Source organism: Vigna unguiculata, chromosome 6 (assembly GCF_004118075.2).
Source record: "Vigna unguiculata cultivar IT97K-499-35 chromosome 6, ASM411807v1, whole genome shotgun sequence".
In the NCBI taxonomy this organism is placed as follows: Eukaryota; Viridiplantae; Streptophyta; class Magnoliopsida; order Fabales; family Fabaceae; genus Vigna; species Vigna unguiculata.
In genome coordinates this window covers 22,117,296-22,131,780 of record NC_040284.1, presented here as the reverse complement: position 1 = coordinate 22,131,780, position 14,485 = coordinate 22,117,296, and the positions used below count along the sequence as shown (strand labels likewise).

General features: G+C 29.3%; 1 protein-coding gene across 2 annotated transcripts; it reads left to right on the top strand.

Annotated features, from left to right (window-relative positions):
• Positions 1–9,622: 9,622 nt before the first annotated feature.
• LOC114188736 (probable inactive receptor kinase At5g58300) lies at positions 9,623–14,107 on the top strand. Of its 2 annotated transcripts, none has more exons than XM_028077367.1 (3): positions 9,623–10,163; positions 11,685–13,038; positions 13,219–14,106. In XM_028077367.1, exons 2-3 carry the CDS (start codon positions 11,691–11,693, stop codon positions 13,845–13,847), a joined length of 1,977 nt encoding a protein of 658 aa, XP_027933168.1. In that variant the 5' UTR covers positions 9,623–10,163; positions 11,685–11,690; the 3' UTR covers positions 13,848–14,106. The 2 variants fall into 2 exon arrangements, with proteins under 2 accessions (XP_027933168.1, XP_027933169.1); XM_028077368.1 differs by lacking the exon at positions 9,623–10,163 and adding an exon at positions 10,335–10,425 and having other exon boundaries at positions 13,219–14,107.
• Positions 14,108–14,485: the final 378 nt, after the last annotated feature.

Genomic DNA, 14,485 nt, shown 5'->3' with positions numbered 1-14,485 from the left:
AATTAATATTTTGTCCAAATTCATACTTAAATATAAATTAAAAAAACATAAATTTGTAAGTTGTTTAAAACTTTTTTTACTGTATAAAGAAATTGTTTAATAATTATGTGACATAATAGAGATCACAATTTTTTCTATATGGAACAATTTACGTTTCAAATACTTCTTGTTCTTAGTGTGGAATTAAGTTTGTTCTTAGTGTGGAATTAAGTTATCTCAAGATTCTTTTATTTTTCGTTTCTATTTCTTAGGATTCACCTTTGAGTTGTTTTTGGGAAGTCTTCTAGAAGGAGGGTATATGTAGACATTCCGACCCTCAAATCAGTGACACTTTAATATAGTGCGTATACTAAAACTGAGTTAAGATTAGTCTGTCTTACTTTTGGACCTTGAACCTTCTTTTATATTACCTGGCTTTCATCCTGATTTCATTACTTTCAAGGTCATTTTCATTATTTCATAAGTACTAATAAACCTCATGAATTTTGTATTGTAACTGTCTAAGATCTGAATGCACCGTTATATTTCCATATTTCCATATCTTGCCTGAGATTCAGCGTTCTTGCTTGCATATCCCCGCACTAAGTCAAGGTGCACCTGCCCATTATTGGACCGAGATGTACTCGGCCTTCGTGGTCTGAGATGTACTCGGCCTCCATGGACCGAGATGTTCCCGACCTTTCACTCACTCCTTCCACCATCAACTTAGGTCATCCATATGCCAAAACGGACCAACTGTACCTGGACTGATTGTACCTATTTTGCCTCTATGCTAGCAACATCATTTTTTCATGTGTCACTGGGTCGATTGTACCCTGGGCTGTTTATACCCCATTTCCCCTTTATGGTAGCAACATCATTTTTTCATGTGCCACTAGGTCGACTATACCCTGGACCGAATGTACCTTGGACCCTCTGTATCCTGTTTTCCCCCTACATTAGTGACATTATTTTCTCATGTGTCACTGGATCAACTGTACCCTTGACCGTCTGTACCCTATTTTCTTCCTACGTTAACAATATCATTTTCTCATGTATTAGTAGGTCAAGTACATCTTGGCTTCCCTGTACACTCCTTCTAGGAGTTATAAAAGACATTCAAGAAAGTATCCATATCAAATATAGAACGAATCTTAAAAAAAATCCTATAGAGTATATCATTTTTTTCCATCAAGCTTAAGAAGCATAAACCAAAATATATTAATGATGACTCAACTAAAAAAAAAGAACATAATCTTTTTCTCAATATGTTTGAACTCATTTTGTATAATTGCAAAGGGTTCTCAAACATACCCTAATTAGTTGACTATAGATATATCAATTATATTTTTTAAGATTATTTACTTTTGAAAGAAATGCTAAAATTAAAATATAAAAGATGAATGATTTGATTATTTGGTGGTGGAATTGACCTGCATGTGCTGAACCAACAAGACCTTGATTCTTTATTTTTCCCTTCTCCACGTGATATGAGGTACGTTAACACTGTTTTTTTGACCCAATATTTCAATAACTTTTCTTTTGAAAACAAATGTGAAAGTTGTCACACACAACTCATATGTGAAAAATTAGATTCCTAATTAAATAGACCAAAAGTTTGGCCAACTAATATGCATGCAGTGTAATTAATAAGTAGTCATAATCATGTGCCTTCTTTATAAAGCTTCTCCACGTCCCAAACACTACTTTAATACTATTCTATATCCCAATACATTCCTTCTATAAACTAATAATATGGTTCAAAAACTGGAATCTTCTTCGGAATATATGTTTTGAAGATATATGAATAGCATTTTAATTTTAATGATAAAACAATATAAATACATAACAAAAAATTATACCATATTTTTATCCATTCTAACTTTAACCGACCAGAGATACAAAAGTATAATATATATATATATATATATATATATATATATATATATAAATTAAAATTTTCGAAAATATGTTATCAATGATGCACTTTATTACAAAAAATACAATATTTAGTGATGGATTTTATTCCGCTGGTAATAATGTGTTACTAACAGATCTATCGACTAACCATTTCAGTTATCTTATTAATGGATTCTTCCGTCAGAAAGTGTACTGTTTTAAAAATATATGTCGATAATGTCGTATGTAAAGCACATATGTTATTATCTATAATGCACAGATACGAGTATTTGATACGTTGATTCGCTAATTTTGAAAATAATAGAACATTAATTACCAGGTTTTGACTACCAAAATAATTGGTCGCTAATTAGGAAAATTGGATTCACACATTAACAATCACATATTTATTATGTTTGTAAGAATTATTGTACATTTCTCAATATTGATATATCATTTATCTATCACTATTGTATTTTATTATTTTAAAAATAAATGCATCGATATATCATATACGTATCGTATCTGATACACGTATCATATCATATTTATGCAGGTCATTATCTATGGATCAATTTGTAAATGGCTAACTAAAAAATTGATTAAAAATTGATTGAGTTTTCACTCACCCTGCCTCTGAATTAGGTTTCCTTCCCCTCGCGAAGCAATCATGTCAGACTCTCTCCCCTTGCTTCAGTCCACGTTGTCCCTCTAACACCGTAAATTCGTTCTGTTCATTTCTTATATTATGTTATATATATATATATATATATATATATATATATTTAAAATAAATGTAAATGTATAAATTATGCATATACTTCAAATTTTTTATAGGTGCTAGTTAAATAACTTTTGTTTAATTCTTTTTCTAATGGAAAATGATAAATAATTTTCATTGTTTTAATTGGAAATGTGTTAAATAACAAGAGAATACCACTCACATTAAATGTAATATTATTTTATATTAACCATAAAATGTTATTTATAAATCAATAATAATCTAAAAATAAATAAATAGTTGTAACTCAATTAAAAAATATAAAAATTGAAAATATGTAATAAAATTTTTTGAATAAGTATTATTGTACTTAAAAACTAATTAAACTATAAAAAATAAATTTTCATTTTTTTTTGTAAATTGATCGACAAGTATTTTTATCTTACCACAAATTGATAACACCATAATTAATCCCACTTACGTTGACCAGACATTTTTTTTCTTCATTATTACGGGAACCTTCCATTTTTAACAAAGAATTTTTAATCATTCTAACATTAGAGAAGAAAATTCCAAAGGTGCATATGCTTATTTTATACGTAGTTTTTATAGTGAAAAACCGGTACTATGTTTCTTTTGTGTTATTTGGTAATAATGTCATGGCATAATTAAATATGGGGGGTCCATATCCTACGGTTTCCTATGTGACAAAGGTTCCATAAATTAAATTAAAGCACACTTCTTTATGCAAATTACCAAATTTGTTAAACTTCTCCATCTCCCATACCTAATATGTTATATAAATGTTAACCATGGTATTATAAAATGTATCATCAACATTATATCTTTATTATTATTTTAAGTTTCTCTTTCCTTCTCTCTTTTCATCATCATGGTGATGAAATGTTGAAATTATGGATCACGATTTCCACAAATTTGGTGACCCCCTTTTGTTTTTGGCCAAAGTTGAGACATAATGATACATGGAGTTGAAGCTTCTCATTCAATTCATTTTTTTTTATTTTTATTGTTTAGTGACAATGGTAGTTCCATAGATCACTTCATTGAGAGCTTTAACAAATTTGAACAATCACAAATTCATGTTTTTCCCTATTCATCATCATTGTTGCTTCCCATTCCAATACTTAATTTGTTACAATATTTGTCTCCTCCTTTTTTTTATTATTATTTAATTTGTTAGAAACTCACGTTACATATTAATAAGAAACATCCAATATTTCATGTTTAATCGAAGCTAAACATAAATTCAAATTTATAAAAAAAAATATAATTATTTTACAAATTAATTTTGTGATATATATTTTGCAATTGCAATTTCATGTTTTATCGAAGCTAAACATAAATAAATTTACATTGCAATTTTTGTAAGCTGGTTCGTGGGGATTGTTTGTCTTTGATCTTGGTTTTAATAGTTTATATACATAATTGAGTTAGTTTTTTATACCCCATTTGTGCATTAATTCTTTAATGTTGTCTTAGTTGGAACTTGTTTGAGAAGTTTCTATTGATAAATAAAAGAGATGGAGATGGATCCAGCAAAAACTAAAAAAGTGGTTGGAAAATAGAAAGGCATAAGAGTGGTTGGATGTGGATTTTGTTGTCATGCTCTCTCCCCAAACACGTCACAAATAAATATCATTATCAAATTTCTAATTCTGTTTTGCATTACTTAGCTCCCTTCAAAACTATGCATTAATTTGCTTAATCTTTTATATATCACACACTTACATATGCTCTTCACCTTCCTTTGACTATGAGTTTTCATCCACTCTTTTTACCATATTATCAATGTTTTTTTTTAACGACAACAAGAGTTAAATATGTTTTTTCCTAACCTCTAAATATGCATGAATTTAATCATTTTAATTAACTAAATTTTGTTAAATTTATTTGATGTTTAAAATACGTTTTATGATAGTTTCTTAACTACCAATGAAGTAAAAATGATTCAAACCAGATAAATAACTCAAATGTTATTAGAAAAAAAAATATTTAAAACGTGAAATAAATTTAACAAAAAGTTTGGTTAAAAATATTAAATACACATATTTTTTAAATTGAAAGACTAAATTGGACTAAAGTTTCACGGAGAGACTAATTCCAATTTTTAATTTCAATTTTCAATTCTAATATTTATTACAAAAAAAAAGTTAAAGGACAAAAATATATTTAACCTAACATATATTTAACAGCTAAATAGAGAACATTTTTTTTTTCAATATATAACATATTATCAATGTCCCTTTTTTATTGTAAATTTCTTTTAATGAGTTTGGATGTAACATTCTTCCGTGGTGGATTATGGTTTGAATATACTCAATTATTTATCGCTATAGATATTTGATTTTTTATCGTAATTTTATATATGGCTAGTCATTAAGCTTCTAGTAAAATTTGAATTTAGGTTTAGTTTTTTAAAAATCAAAATACAAAAAATGTAAATAAAAAGTAAGAATAAATGTACCGTGAGCATTTTTTTTCCTCTTCTTTCCAACTAGACACATAAATATTTATATTTTTCATTAACTTTTCTAGTTTAATCAGACAAACTTATTTTACACTTATTTAATAAAAATAATAATAAAAAGACCCAAATGAATCTTTTTAAAAAAAGTAAATTAAAAAGTTAGATTAAACCTAAAAATAAGAGATCAAAATAAATCAAACTAAGAACACAAATCACTAATTAAACCAATTTAAAAAGATATATTTAAAAAAAATATACATCCATCCATATAAAAAAAATCTAGTTAAACTACATATTCTCTTTTCATATATATTACTTTATTCCTTTCTCTGGAATCAAATTCGGTCATGTACTTAAAAGAAAAAAAATAAAAATAATAATAACTTAAGCTTGTGTATGACTTAATTCTGTGTTGTCCTATTATATTTCTCTATAATATTCTGTGCACTACAACTAAAGACAAAATGTGATAAAAAAAAATTTATAAATTTCAAAAGGTTCCCTTTCTTTTTCTATCAATATTCTTTGAAAAGGTAGTTAAAGACAATTTTAGAATGCAATTTCAATTTCTATGCAGAGATTCCATTGACCTATTTCAGAACAAAGTGCATAATTTCAAATTAAGAGTATAATAAGACGCAGACTCATTGATTTGATGTTGTCTATCAATTGTAGACAAAATATGAGAAACAATGACCTTTTGTTTTTCTTCAAAATCACATTTTCATGATTACATAAAGATCTAAAGAATGTGGAAAATTGATATTATAATACTCAACTTTACGACTTTAAATTATTCGTTGGTTTAATTTGGTTCCTCATAACTTCTTTTTATTTTAGTAGTAAATTTGAATTTTAATCAACCGTGAGATCTTTAAAAAAAATCAATCAATGTCAATTACTACTTTTACATGAAAATGTTTTTTGCTTCTGATTTCTCACCAATTTCTCCATACAAATATTCTTATTCAAAATAGACGGAAAATAAAGAAGACACAATTAATATATTATTATTAATTTAGTCTATATATTTATTTGATGATTAATTTTTCTTTTTTTTAATGTTCAAATATTTTATAGTGGTCCCTTGTTTTTTAAAATTAGTGTAATAATCATTTCAAACCCCATTGCAAAAATTCACGTTAATTATTTGTATACATAAAATAAAATGACACACGTTTACAAATTTAAACCGTTTTACAGAAATTAATAACATTTTAAAAATTAAGAGAATCAATTAAATATTTATGATAAAATAAAAAAAACAAACTAATTAATTATATAAATAGACATCAAATAGTAATTTAACTTTAAATATTGATATAATAAATTTATTGCTAATTAAATATAAACGGTATTAAAAGTTATATTTTTACCAAACTAATTTTTTATTTAATAATTTTTCTCATAACGTATTTACAAAAACTTGTAAAAGTCAGCACTATTCGGATCAAACAATTCACTCAAATACAACGAAGTAAACTAGACAAATTCTCGGTTTATTTATATATAATAGTTTTTTAAGAAAAAAATGTTACTTTTATCTGTCATTTTCTAAATTTCAATATAATATTATTTTTCAATATTATATCTTTATTTCTATTTTTCTTACACATTGGAAATTGTTTGAAGAGATAAATCTGAAAAAAAAGTAAAATAAGTTGTTTATTCAAAATTATATTAAAAATATCATAATTAAATATTTTTCTTCATTTAAGTATAACAACCTTAATAAAATAGACCTATAAATGCTCTTCACTTGTTTTTTTTTCCTTATATTTTTCAAATTTTCTCAATTTTTTTCTGACAAATAGAGTACTTAATCAAATGGGCTAAATTTAATTAAGATTGGTTAATTCATATATTGATGCCGAAACAAAAAAAGAAAACTCAAATGGAACTATACCAATAATGTTTGTACTAATTTAAAAGAGCTATTATTGTTTTATATAAATAGGTCGATCGTATAAATTTTTTGCTATATAACTCTCAAGAATCTTTCGATTTTTTAGTGTGACATTTTGTTATGTTGGGTCCAATACTAGAGTAGGTGAGAAGGAGAATTAAAAATGAAACAAAATAATATGAAAATTAAAACTAATCATCTTCAAATGATAATTATTTTTTTACATAATAAATACATGAAAAAAAAGTTAATATTATAAGAAATTCTTACTAATTATTAAGATGTGTCCATGTTTTTGTTACAAAGAGATAAGATGGTATAATAATTTTGTAACCAATAAATAAATAAAGTGTGTGAAAGAAACATATATAGTAAAGGAAAAACCCCAAATAAATGTGTTGGTCACTTGATGCATGTGATTTTGGTGAAAAATTATTTTCTAGGATTGTAATAAAGACATTCACAACCTTTAGTTAGCATCCAAAGTCATTAATTGATAGTAATAAAGATGAAAAGGAAGAAAGAAGAACATGAAAGTGAAAGCAAAGTTGAAAACTTTTTTTTTCAAACTCAATATTTTTACCCACAAAAATGAGAATTCTGGATTTTTATTTTGGTATTAGGTAATGAAAGTTAAGTTAGCTAGTTTTAAGTAATATTTTTTGGGTTAAATATGTTTTTGGTCCAAGTTTCAGTTAATTTTGGAATTAGTTCATCTTCGAAACTTTATACTAATTTAGTCATTCATCTTTAGAAATACGCGAATTTAGTCTTTCTTATCAAATTTTGTTAAGTTTATTTGACATTTTAAACACATTTTATGATAATATTTTAATTATCAAATGTGTCAAACAGTGTAAACAATTCAAATATTATCATGAGATGCGTCTGAAACATTATATAAACTTAACAAAATTTGGTAAAAAGGACTAAATTCGTGCATTTCTAAGGATGAATGACTAAATTAGTATAAAATTTCGAAAATAGACTAATTTCAAATTTCACTGAAATTTGAGGGACCAAAACCATATTTAACCATTTTTTTTTATATAAATTAGAATAAATTATTATTTTTATTGATACAAATTATACTTGATCCGTGAAGTTAACGCAAGTGCCGACCAAATTTACACACTAATTAAAGGTTGTCTTTACGTAACTGGAAATCATTTTTGAAGGCTTTTTCAATCTTGCCTTTTTTGTGTGACATCACAAGTATAGAAATATAAGTAAAAGCCAAACAAAATTAAGAAAAATAATAATTACAAATAAAAATATAATACCAAAATTACATGCATAATGATAAAACTAATAATGTGGTGACAAATATAGTAATATAATGTTCTATTTTCTTCATTTCAAAATAACTTCATAATGAACTTTAAAACTGAGTGATACTTTAAGCTTCCAATGAAATATTACTTTTATTCTTTATCAAGAGAATGGTGATATTTTAACAAAATTGTTTTAATAAGTGTTATATTTGATGTTATTCGTAATTTTTATAAAAAGAAAATATCAAATTAACGTTATTTTAGAATAAAGTATAATTGGTACTCCATCGTTTTTCTAAAATATTTTTTATTTATTTATTAAAATAAAATTTCTTGAATTAGAAACTATTAATTTATAAACTAAAAAATATTAGTAATTAAAATAATTTTAAAAATTATAATTAATTTTTCAATTAATAATTAATATAATGTTTTATTATAAATTAGTCTTTAAATTAGTCACTAACATTAATTATTAAATAATTATTAAAAAAATTGTTTTAAATTAAAAATAATAATCTTTAAACCGATTTCTAATTATATTTTTATCATTAAAACTGATTATTATTTGAAAGTTTTCTTTATTATTTTTTAAATATCAAGATTTTTTTTTTCAGTTATATTCTCAATTTAATAAATATGAAGAGAGAAAAAATAGACACAATCAACAACAAATATAATGCATAAATGTCTTTGCATTGAAATAAGACAATAATAATAAATAACTCTATGTTATATTACAAATAGAAAACTATTCATATATATATATATATATATATATAATAAAGAGTATATTTGTAATTAAATGATATAAAAAATTACAAAAAATATTTATATTAAGATTTGTAAGGTAAGTGTGAAGAAAAGAGAGTTGTAGACGGATCAAAATCCATGTGATAAATTGATGTATGAATTCTTTTGAAAGAGATATTCAGATTTATTACTCCACATGTTTTAAACCAAACTACCTTTCAAAAAAAAATATATATATATATATATATATATAGAAAAAATAAATATTGAAAATTTGAAGATTTAGTTTATAGTTTCTAGATTGGTTAAAAAATGCTTGGAAAATATAAGGAAGGAGAGAAAAGTATCACAAAGTCACTGAAAAAAAATATAAAACCGTTTTTCTGAATTTTGATGTTGCAGTTTCATGGTATGGTTTTAAAGTTTTGGCAAAATCATAGAAGTGAAGTGATGTAAGACGTAAAATGCTTTTCCATCTTTGCCGTTGAAGAAGTCGTCATCACAGATAATCATAGTACGTGTGTGTGTGTGCACTGTCTTTTCTCTCTCTTCTCACTCAACTCTCAAACTTTCAGTTCCAATATTAAATAATGCTCATAAATAAATGCAGAATTGAAGAAAGTCTCAAACTTTTTTTCTCCCTTTATCTCTCTTGGGGTCTGGGGTAGGTCAAGAAAGAGAAGGATAGCGTCCATTCTGCATTGCCTTGCTGTGCTGTCAATTTTATTCTTTAATCTTTATTTTTGTTTCATCTTTCTTTATTTTATCAGCGAAAACAAAAAATTGAGTCACTTTCTCCAACCCTTTTTATGAAGCTTCTGCATTCTGTACCTTGCTGTTGTTTCTGCTGCTACCGTTCTCTTTTAGCAAAAAATGCTCCTCAATTTCATCCAAATTCTCTGCCTTTATGGGCTCTCATTGTGCTACATGCTCTTCTCAACGAAACCCACCTTCAGATTTTGATATCAATGCTCTTATTCTAACAAGTTCCTTCCAACAACCACTTCATTACCAAAGCTCAAGCACCCCACCAACTCCAATTTCCGCCTCAGCCAGTGCTACCTCATTTGCTGTTTCATTTCTCTGGATTGGTGAATTCTGAGACCACCACATGCTTCTGAATCCCCCCATGCTTCCTTTCAGGTGATTGTTCTCTTAAAAGCCTGTCCTTTCTCTCTCTCTCTCTCTCTCTCTATATATATATATATATATATATATATATATGTATGTACGTGTGTATATATATATCCAAGTGGTACAATGATGCTCCCAATTTAACATGTAAATCTGGGCTCTTTTGTTTTTTTTTTCTTCTCAAATTGAGAGTGGAATGTGCTACAAAGCTGGTTTTGGTTTCTTCTTGTTAGTGTTTTGAAGACCTGGTTTTGGTTTTTAGGATCTGAAGGTACTTGAGGATTTTTATTTTTTATTTTTTACATTATTGTAAATTTTGTGGTTGAACCTCTTTGACAGTTTCTGATCTTGTGATTTCTGTCAAAATCCATCAAAATGGTGTGCTTTTGAAGAAAAAAAAAAAATCAGTTCTCTGTGCAGTCATTTGTTTCAAGATTCAAGTAATTTGTTTCAGAATTCAAGTCATAATCTTACTTTCTGGGAAGCCAAAAATGGGAAAACGGGAGGGAATTGCGTTGGCTGTGGTCGGCTAGAAAATTGTGTTTCTGAGAATAAAGAGCAGAAATGTGTGTTGTGGTTATCTAATAATTCGTAAAGTTACCACAGAGCTGAACTAGCCTACTCACAGAAATGTGTGTTGTCCTTTCCTTCGCTTCTCCCTCATTTTTTTTTCTGCCAAAATCTTGAGAGTTCCTTTTTTGTTTTTCATGAATCATATTCCTCTTTTAGTAACAGACATATTTCACTCTCTTTATAGCTTGATCTTTCTTTGTGTTGTCGAGTACAATCTTATGCGTGTAAAATTATAAGGGATTGGTTAGTTTGATAAACCTAACACTGTTCACTTCCTCTCTTTCCAAATCTTTCTTGTCATATTGTCTTCACTGCTGTTTATTCTTTGTAATTGTTCAAAAATTTGGGATGGACATGCTTAAAGCGACTATTTTGACCGTCTTGATTACCTTTTTTGGTATAGTTGTAATGTGATACGTTCTCAACTCATGATTGATGCAAGTAATTTTGTTCAATGTCATAGTTGCCCCCCCTATTTTCTTTCTGTTGCTCTTCTCCTTGCATATTGTAAACAGTGATTGTGACTATTGTAGAGTGAACTCTGCTTAAACCTTTTCAGTATGCTTCTAGAGAAGACACTTCAAGGTTCAATGTGATAATCTCTATGAAATAATTTTTCTTTTGATTTAGATCTAATGATCTACTGGTGTTTGTATATATCTTGATATATAAAACTACAGTGTCATTTTCATGTTCTTTAATTCATTGAAAGTGCATTCCCCTGTGTCTCTCTCTTGATCTTACAAGTAGGCAAAATTTACCCTTGGCTTGAAAATTTTTATCTGTTTGGTGATCCTCAATCAACATGCTTCCTTTTTATTAATCATGAATGGTTTATGTTTCGACTTTTGTTTTCTGCAATGTTGTCGTTTCTAACACCTAGGTTTGTTATACATTGTTTGTTTCATCATGCTACTGGATCCTAACTTCTGATTTATGGTTATGGTACCAACACAGGAACATATGATGACTGGCAAAGTTCACTCCATATTCAATTGCCAATATATTATTCCTTCCAGAAAACAACTCTCCATGAAGTTTCCTTCAACTTCAGTCACTTCTTTTCTTTTTGTCATAGTGATTCTTTTCCCTTTGGTTATTGCTGATCTAAGTTCAGATAAGCAAGCCCTTCTTGATTTTGCTAATGCTATCCCCCACCGGCGAAACCTTACATGGAATCCAACAACCTCAGTCTGTGAATCATGGGTAGGCATCACTTGCAATGAAGATAGAACTCGTGTTGTTACTGTTCGGCTTCCCGGCGTTGGACTAGTCGGCACCATCCCATCCAATACACTTGGCAAGCTTGATGCTGTGAAAATTATTAGCCTTCGGTCCAACCTACTCAGTGGAAATCTCCCTCCTGACATTGCTTCTCTTCCTTCTCTTCAGTATCTCTACCTTCAACATAACAACCTTTCTGGTGATATACCTGCATCACTGTCTCCCCAACTTGTTGTGCTTGATTTGTCATATAATTCCTTCACCGGTGGCATTCCCAAAACATTTCAAAATTTTTCAGAACTAACTAGTTTGAATCTCCAAAACAACTCTCTATCTGGACAGATACCTAATCTCAATGTCACTCAGCTCAGGCTTTTGAATTTAAGCTACAACCATTTGAATGGCTCTATTCCCAAAGCTCTTCAGATTTTTCCAAATTCTTCCTTTGAAGGAAACTCACTTTTATGCGGCCCCCCTCTGAGGCCGTGCTCGGGGGTTCCTCCTAGACCTTCTCCTGCCTTGACTCCACCTTCATCATCAACTACAGGGAGACAAAACTCAAAATACAAGTTGAGTAAAATAGCTGTAATTGCAATTGGTGTTGGAGGAGCTGTGGTGTTATTCTTCATTGCTCTTGTCATTGTTATTTGCTGTGTAAAGAAAGACGGCGGCAGAGGCTCCAATGTGATTAAAGGAAAGGGCTCTGGTGGTGGCAGGGGTGAGAAGCCAAAGGAAGAGTTTGGGAGTGGGGTTCAAGAACCTGAGAAGAACAAGTTGGTTTTCTTTGAGGGCAGTTCTTATAATTTTGATCTTGAGGATCTGCTGAGAGCTTCAGCTGAAGTCCTGGGAAAGGGTAGTTATGGCACTGCCTATAAGGCCATACTGGAGGAGTCAATGACTGTTGTGGTGAAAAGATTGAAGGAAGTTGTGGTAGGGAAGAAGGACTTTGAACAGCAGATGGACATTATGGGAAGAGTTGGACAACACACAAATGTTGTCCCTCTTCGCGCTTATTACTATTCAAAAGATGAAAAGCTTCTGGTTTATGACTATATCCAAGGTGGCAACCTACACACACTCTTGCATGGTATGCATCTCTTTTCCTTAGTTTCTGTCAAATCTCCTAAAGTTAACTCTTTTTCTTTCATTTTTGGTAGAAAACATGTTTTTGGCTACCCCTTTTGTAGGCTTGTTCATGTTGTTGTATCTGCGAAAACCAGATAAAATACGTTACTTCACCTTAAACTTGATCTGAATTTGATTACAGGTGGAAGAACAGGTGGAAGAACTCCCTTAGACTGGGAGTCACGGATAAGAATATCCCTTGGAAGTGCGAAAGGACTTGCTCACATTCATTCTGTTGGTGGTCCCAAATTCTCACATGGAAACATTAAGTCCTCAAATGTTCTTCTGAACCAAGATAATGATGGCTGCATTTCTGATTTTGGGCTTGCCCCTCTTATGAACATTCCTGCTACTCCTTCTAGAGCTGCTGGTTATCGTGCTCCAGAGGTGATTGAAACGCGAAAACACTCTCATAAATCAGATGTGTACAGCTTCGGTGTGCTCCTTCTTGAAATGCTTACTGGGAAGGCTCCTCTGCAATCTCCGGGACGTGATGACATGGTTGATCTCCCTAGGTGGGTTCAGTCCGTTGTTAGGGAAGAATGGACTGCAGAAGTTTTTGATGTTGAGCTCATGAGGTACCAAAACATTGAAGAAGAAATGGTGCAGATGTTGCAGATAGCCATGGCCTGTGTGGCAAAGGTGCCAGATATGAGGCCTAACATGGATGAAGTAGTAAGAATGATCGAAGAGATTCGGCAATCTGACTCAGATAACCGACCATCTTCTGAAGAAAATAAATCTAAGGACTCAAATGTTCAGACTCCATAGATTAACTTTGCTTTTGCTTTACCAGGAAATCACAAATCACAGCATAAGAGTGAATGCTTGGTCAAGGTTTCTCAAACTCTGTTCAAACCTCTCTGTCCATTTTCTTCAACATTTCTCACAGATGTTGTTTCTTGAGTTATTTTCTCCTGTAGGTAGGTTGTTTTCCTTGAATTCTTATTATGTATTAATTAACATCATCATTCAATTAATCATCTTCATTCAAGCACATTTTCCTATGAAAAAGTGAATATCGAAATGTTTCGCTGGCTTCCCAACGTAGTTAAAAAAGGTTGCCATGTCACAGTACCGTGCTACTAGATCATTGTGTACACGCCCTGCAAATTTAGGCATGTGCTAAAATAGCACATTTATTTACCAAATCTCTCTTGTTATAGAAATAGAAATATTCTCTATACTAAAAAAAATCAATTAAAGAATCAAAATACTTTTTACAGAAAATAATTAAAATCTTACGTAATAATAATAATAATAATGTGACATTACTTCACTATTTGTTTACTAAATTTCACTTTCATTATACAACCATTTCACTGCAATTAGGCCATACACCTTTCCTCTGTTTTTTATACTTCCACGATCACTCAGTTTTACTTTTTATCTCAACTTTGAGAAAACAT

Excerpts from the sequence above, each read along its gene's own strand:
- LOC114188736 (XM_028077368.1), top strand. The coding sequence starts at position 11,691 with ATGATGACTGGCAAAGTTCACTCCATATTCAATTGCCAATATATTATT. Across the intron at positions 13,039-13,218 it reads CCTACACACACTCTTGCATG|GTGGAAGAACAGGTGGAAGA; the intron begins GTATGCATCTCT and ends ATTTGATTACAG.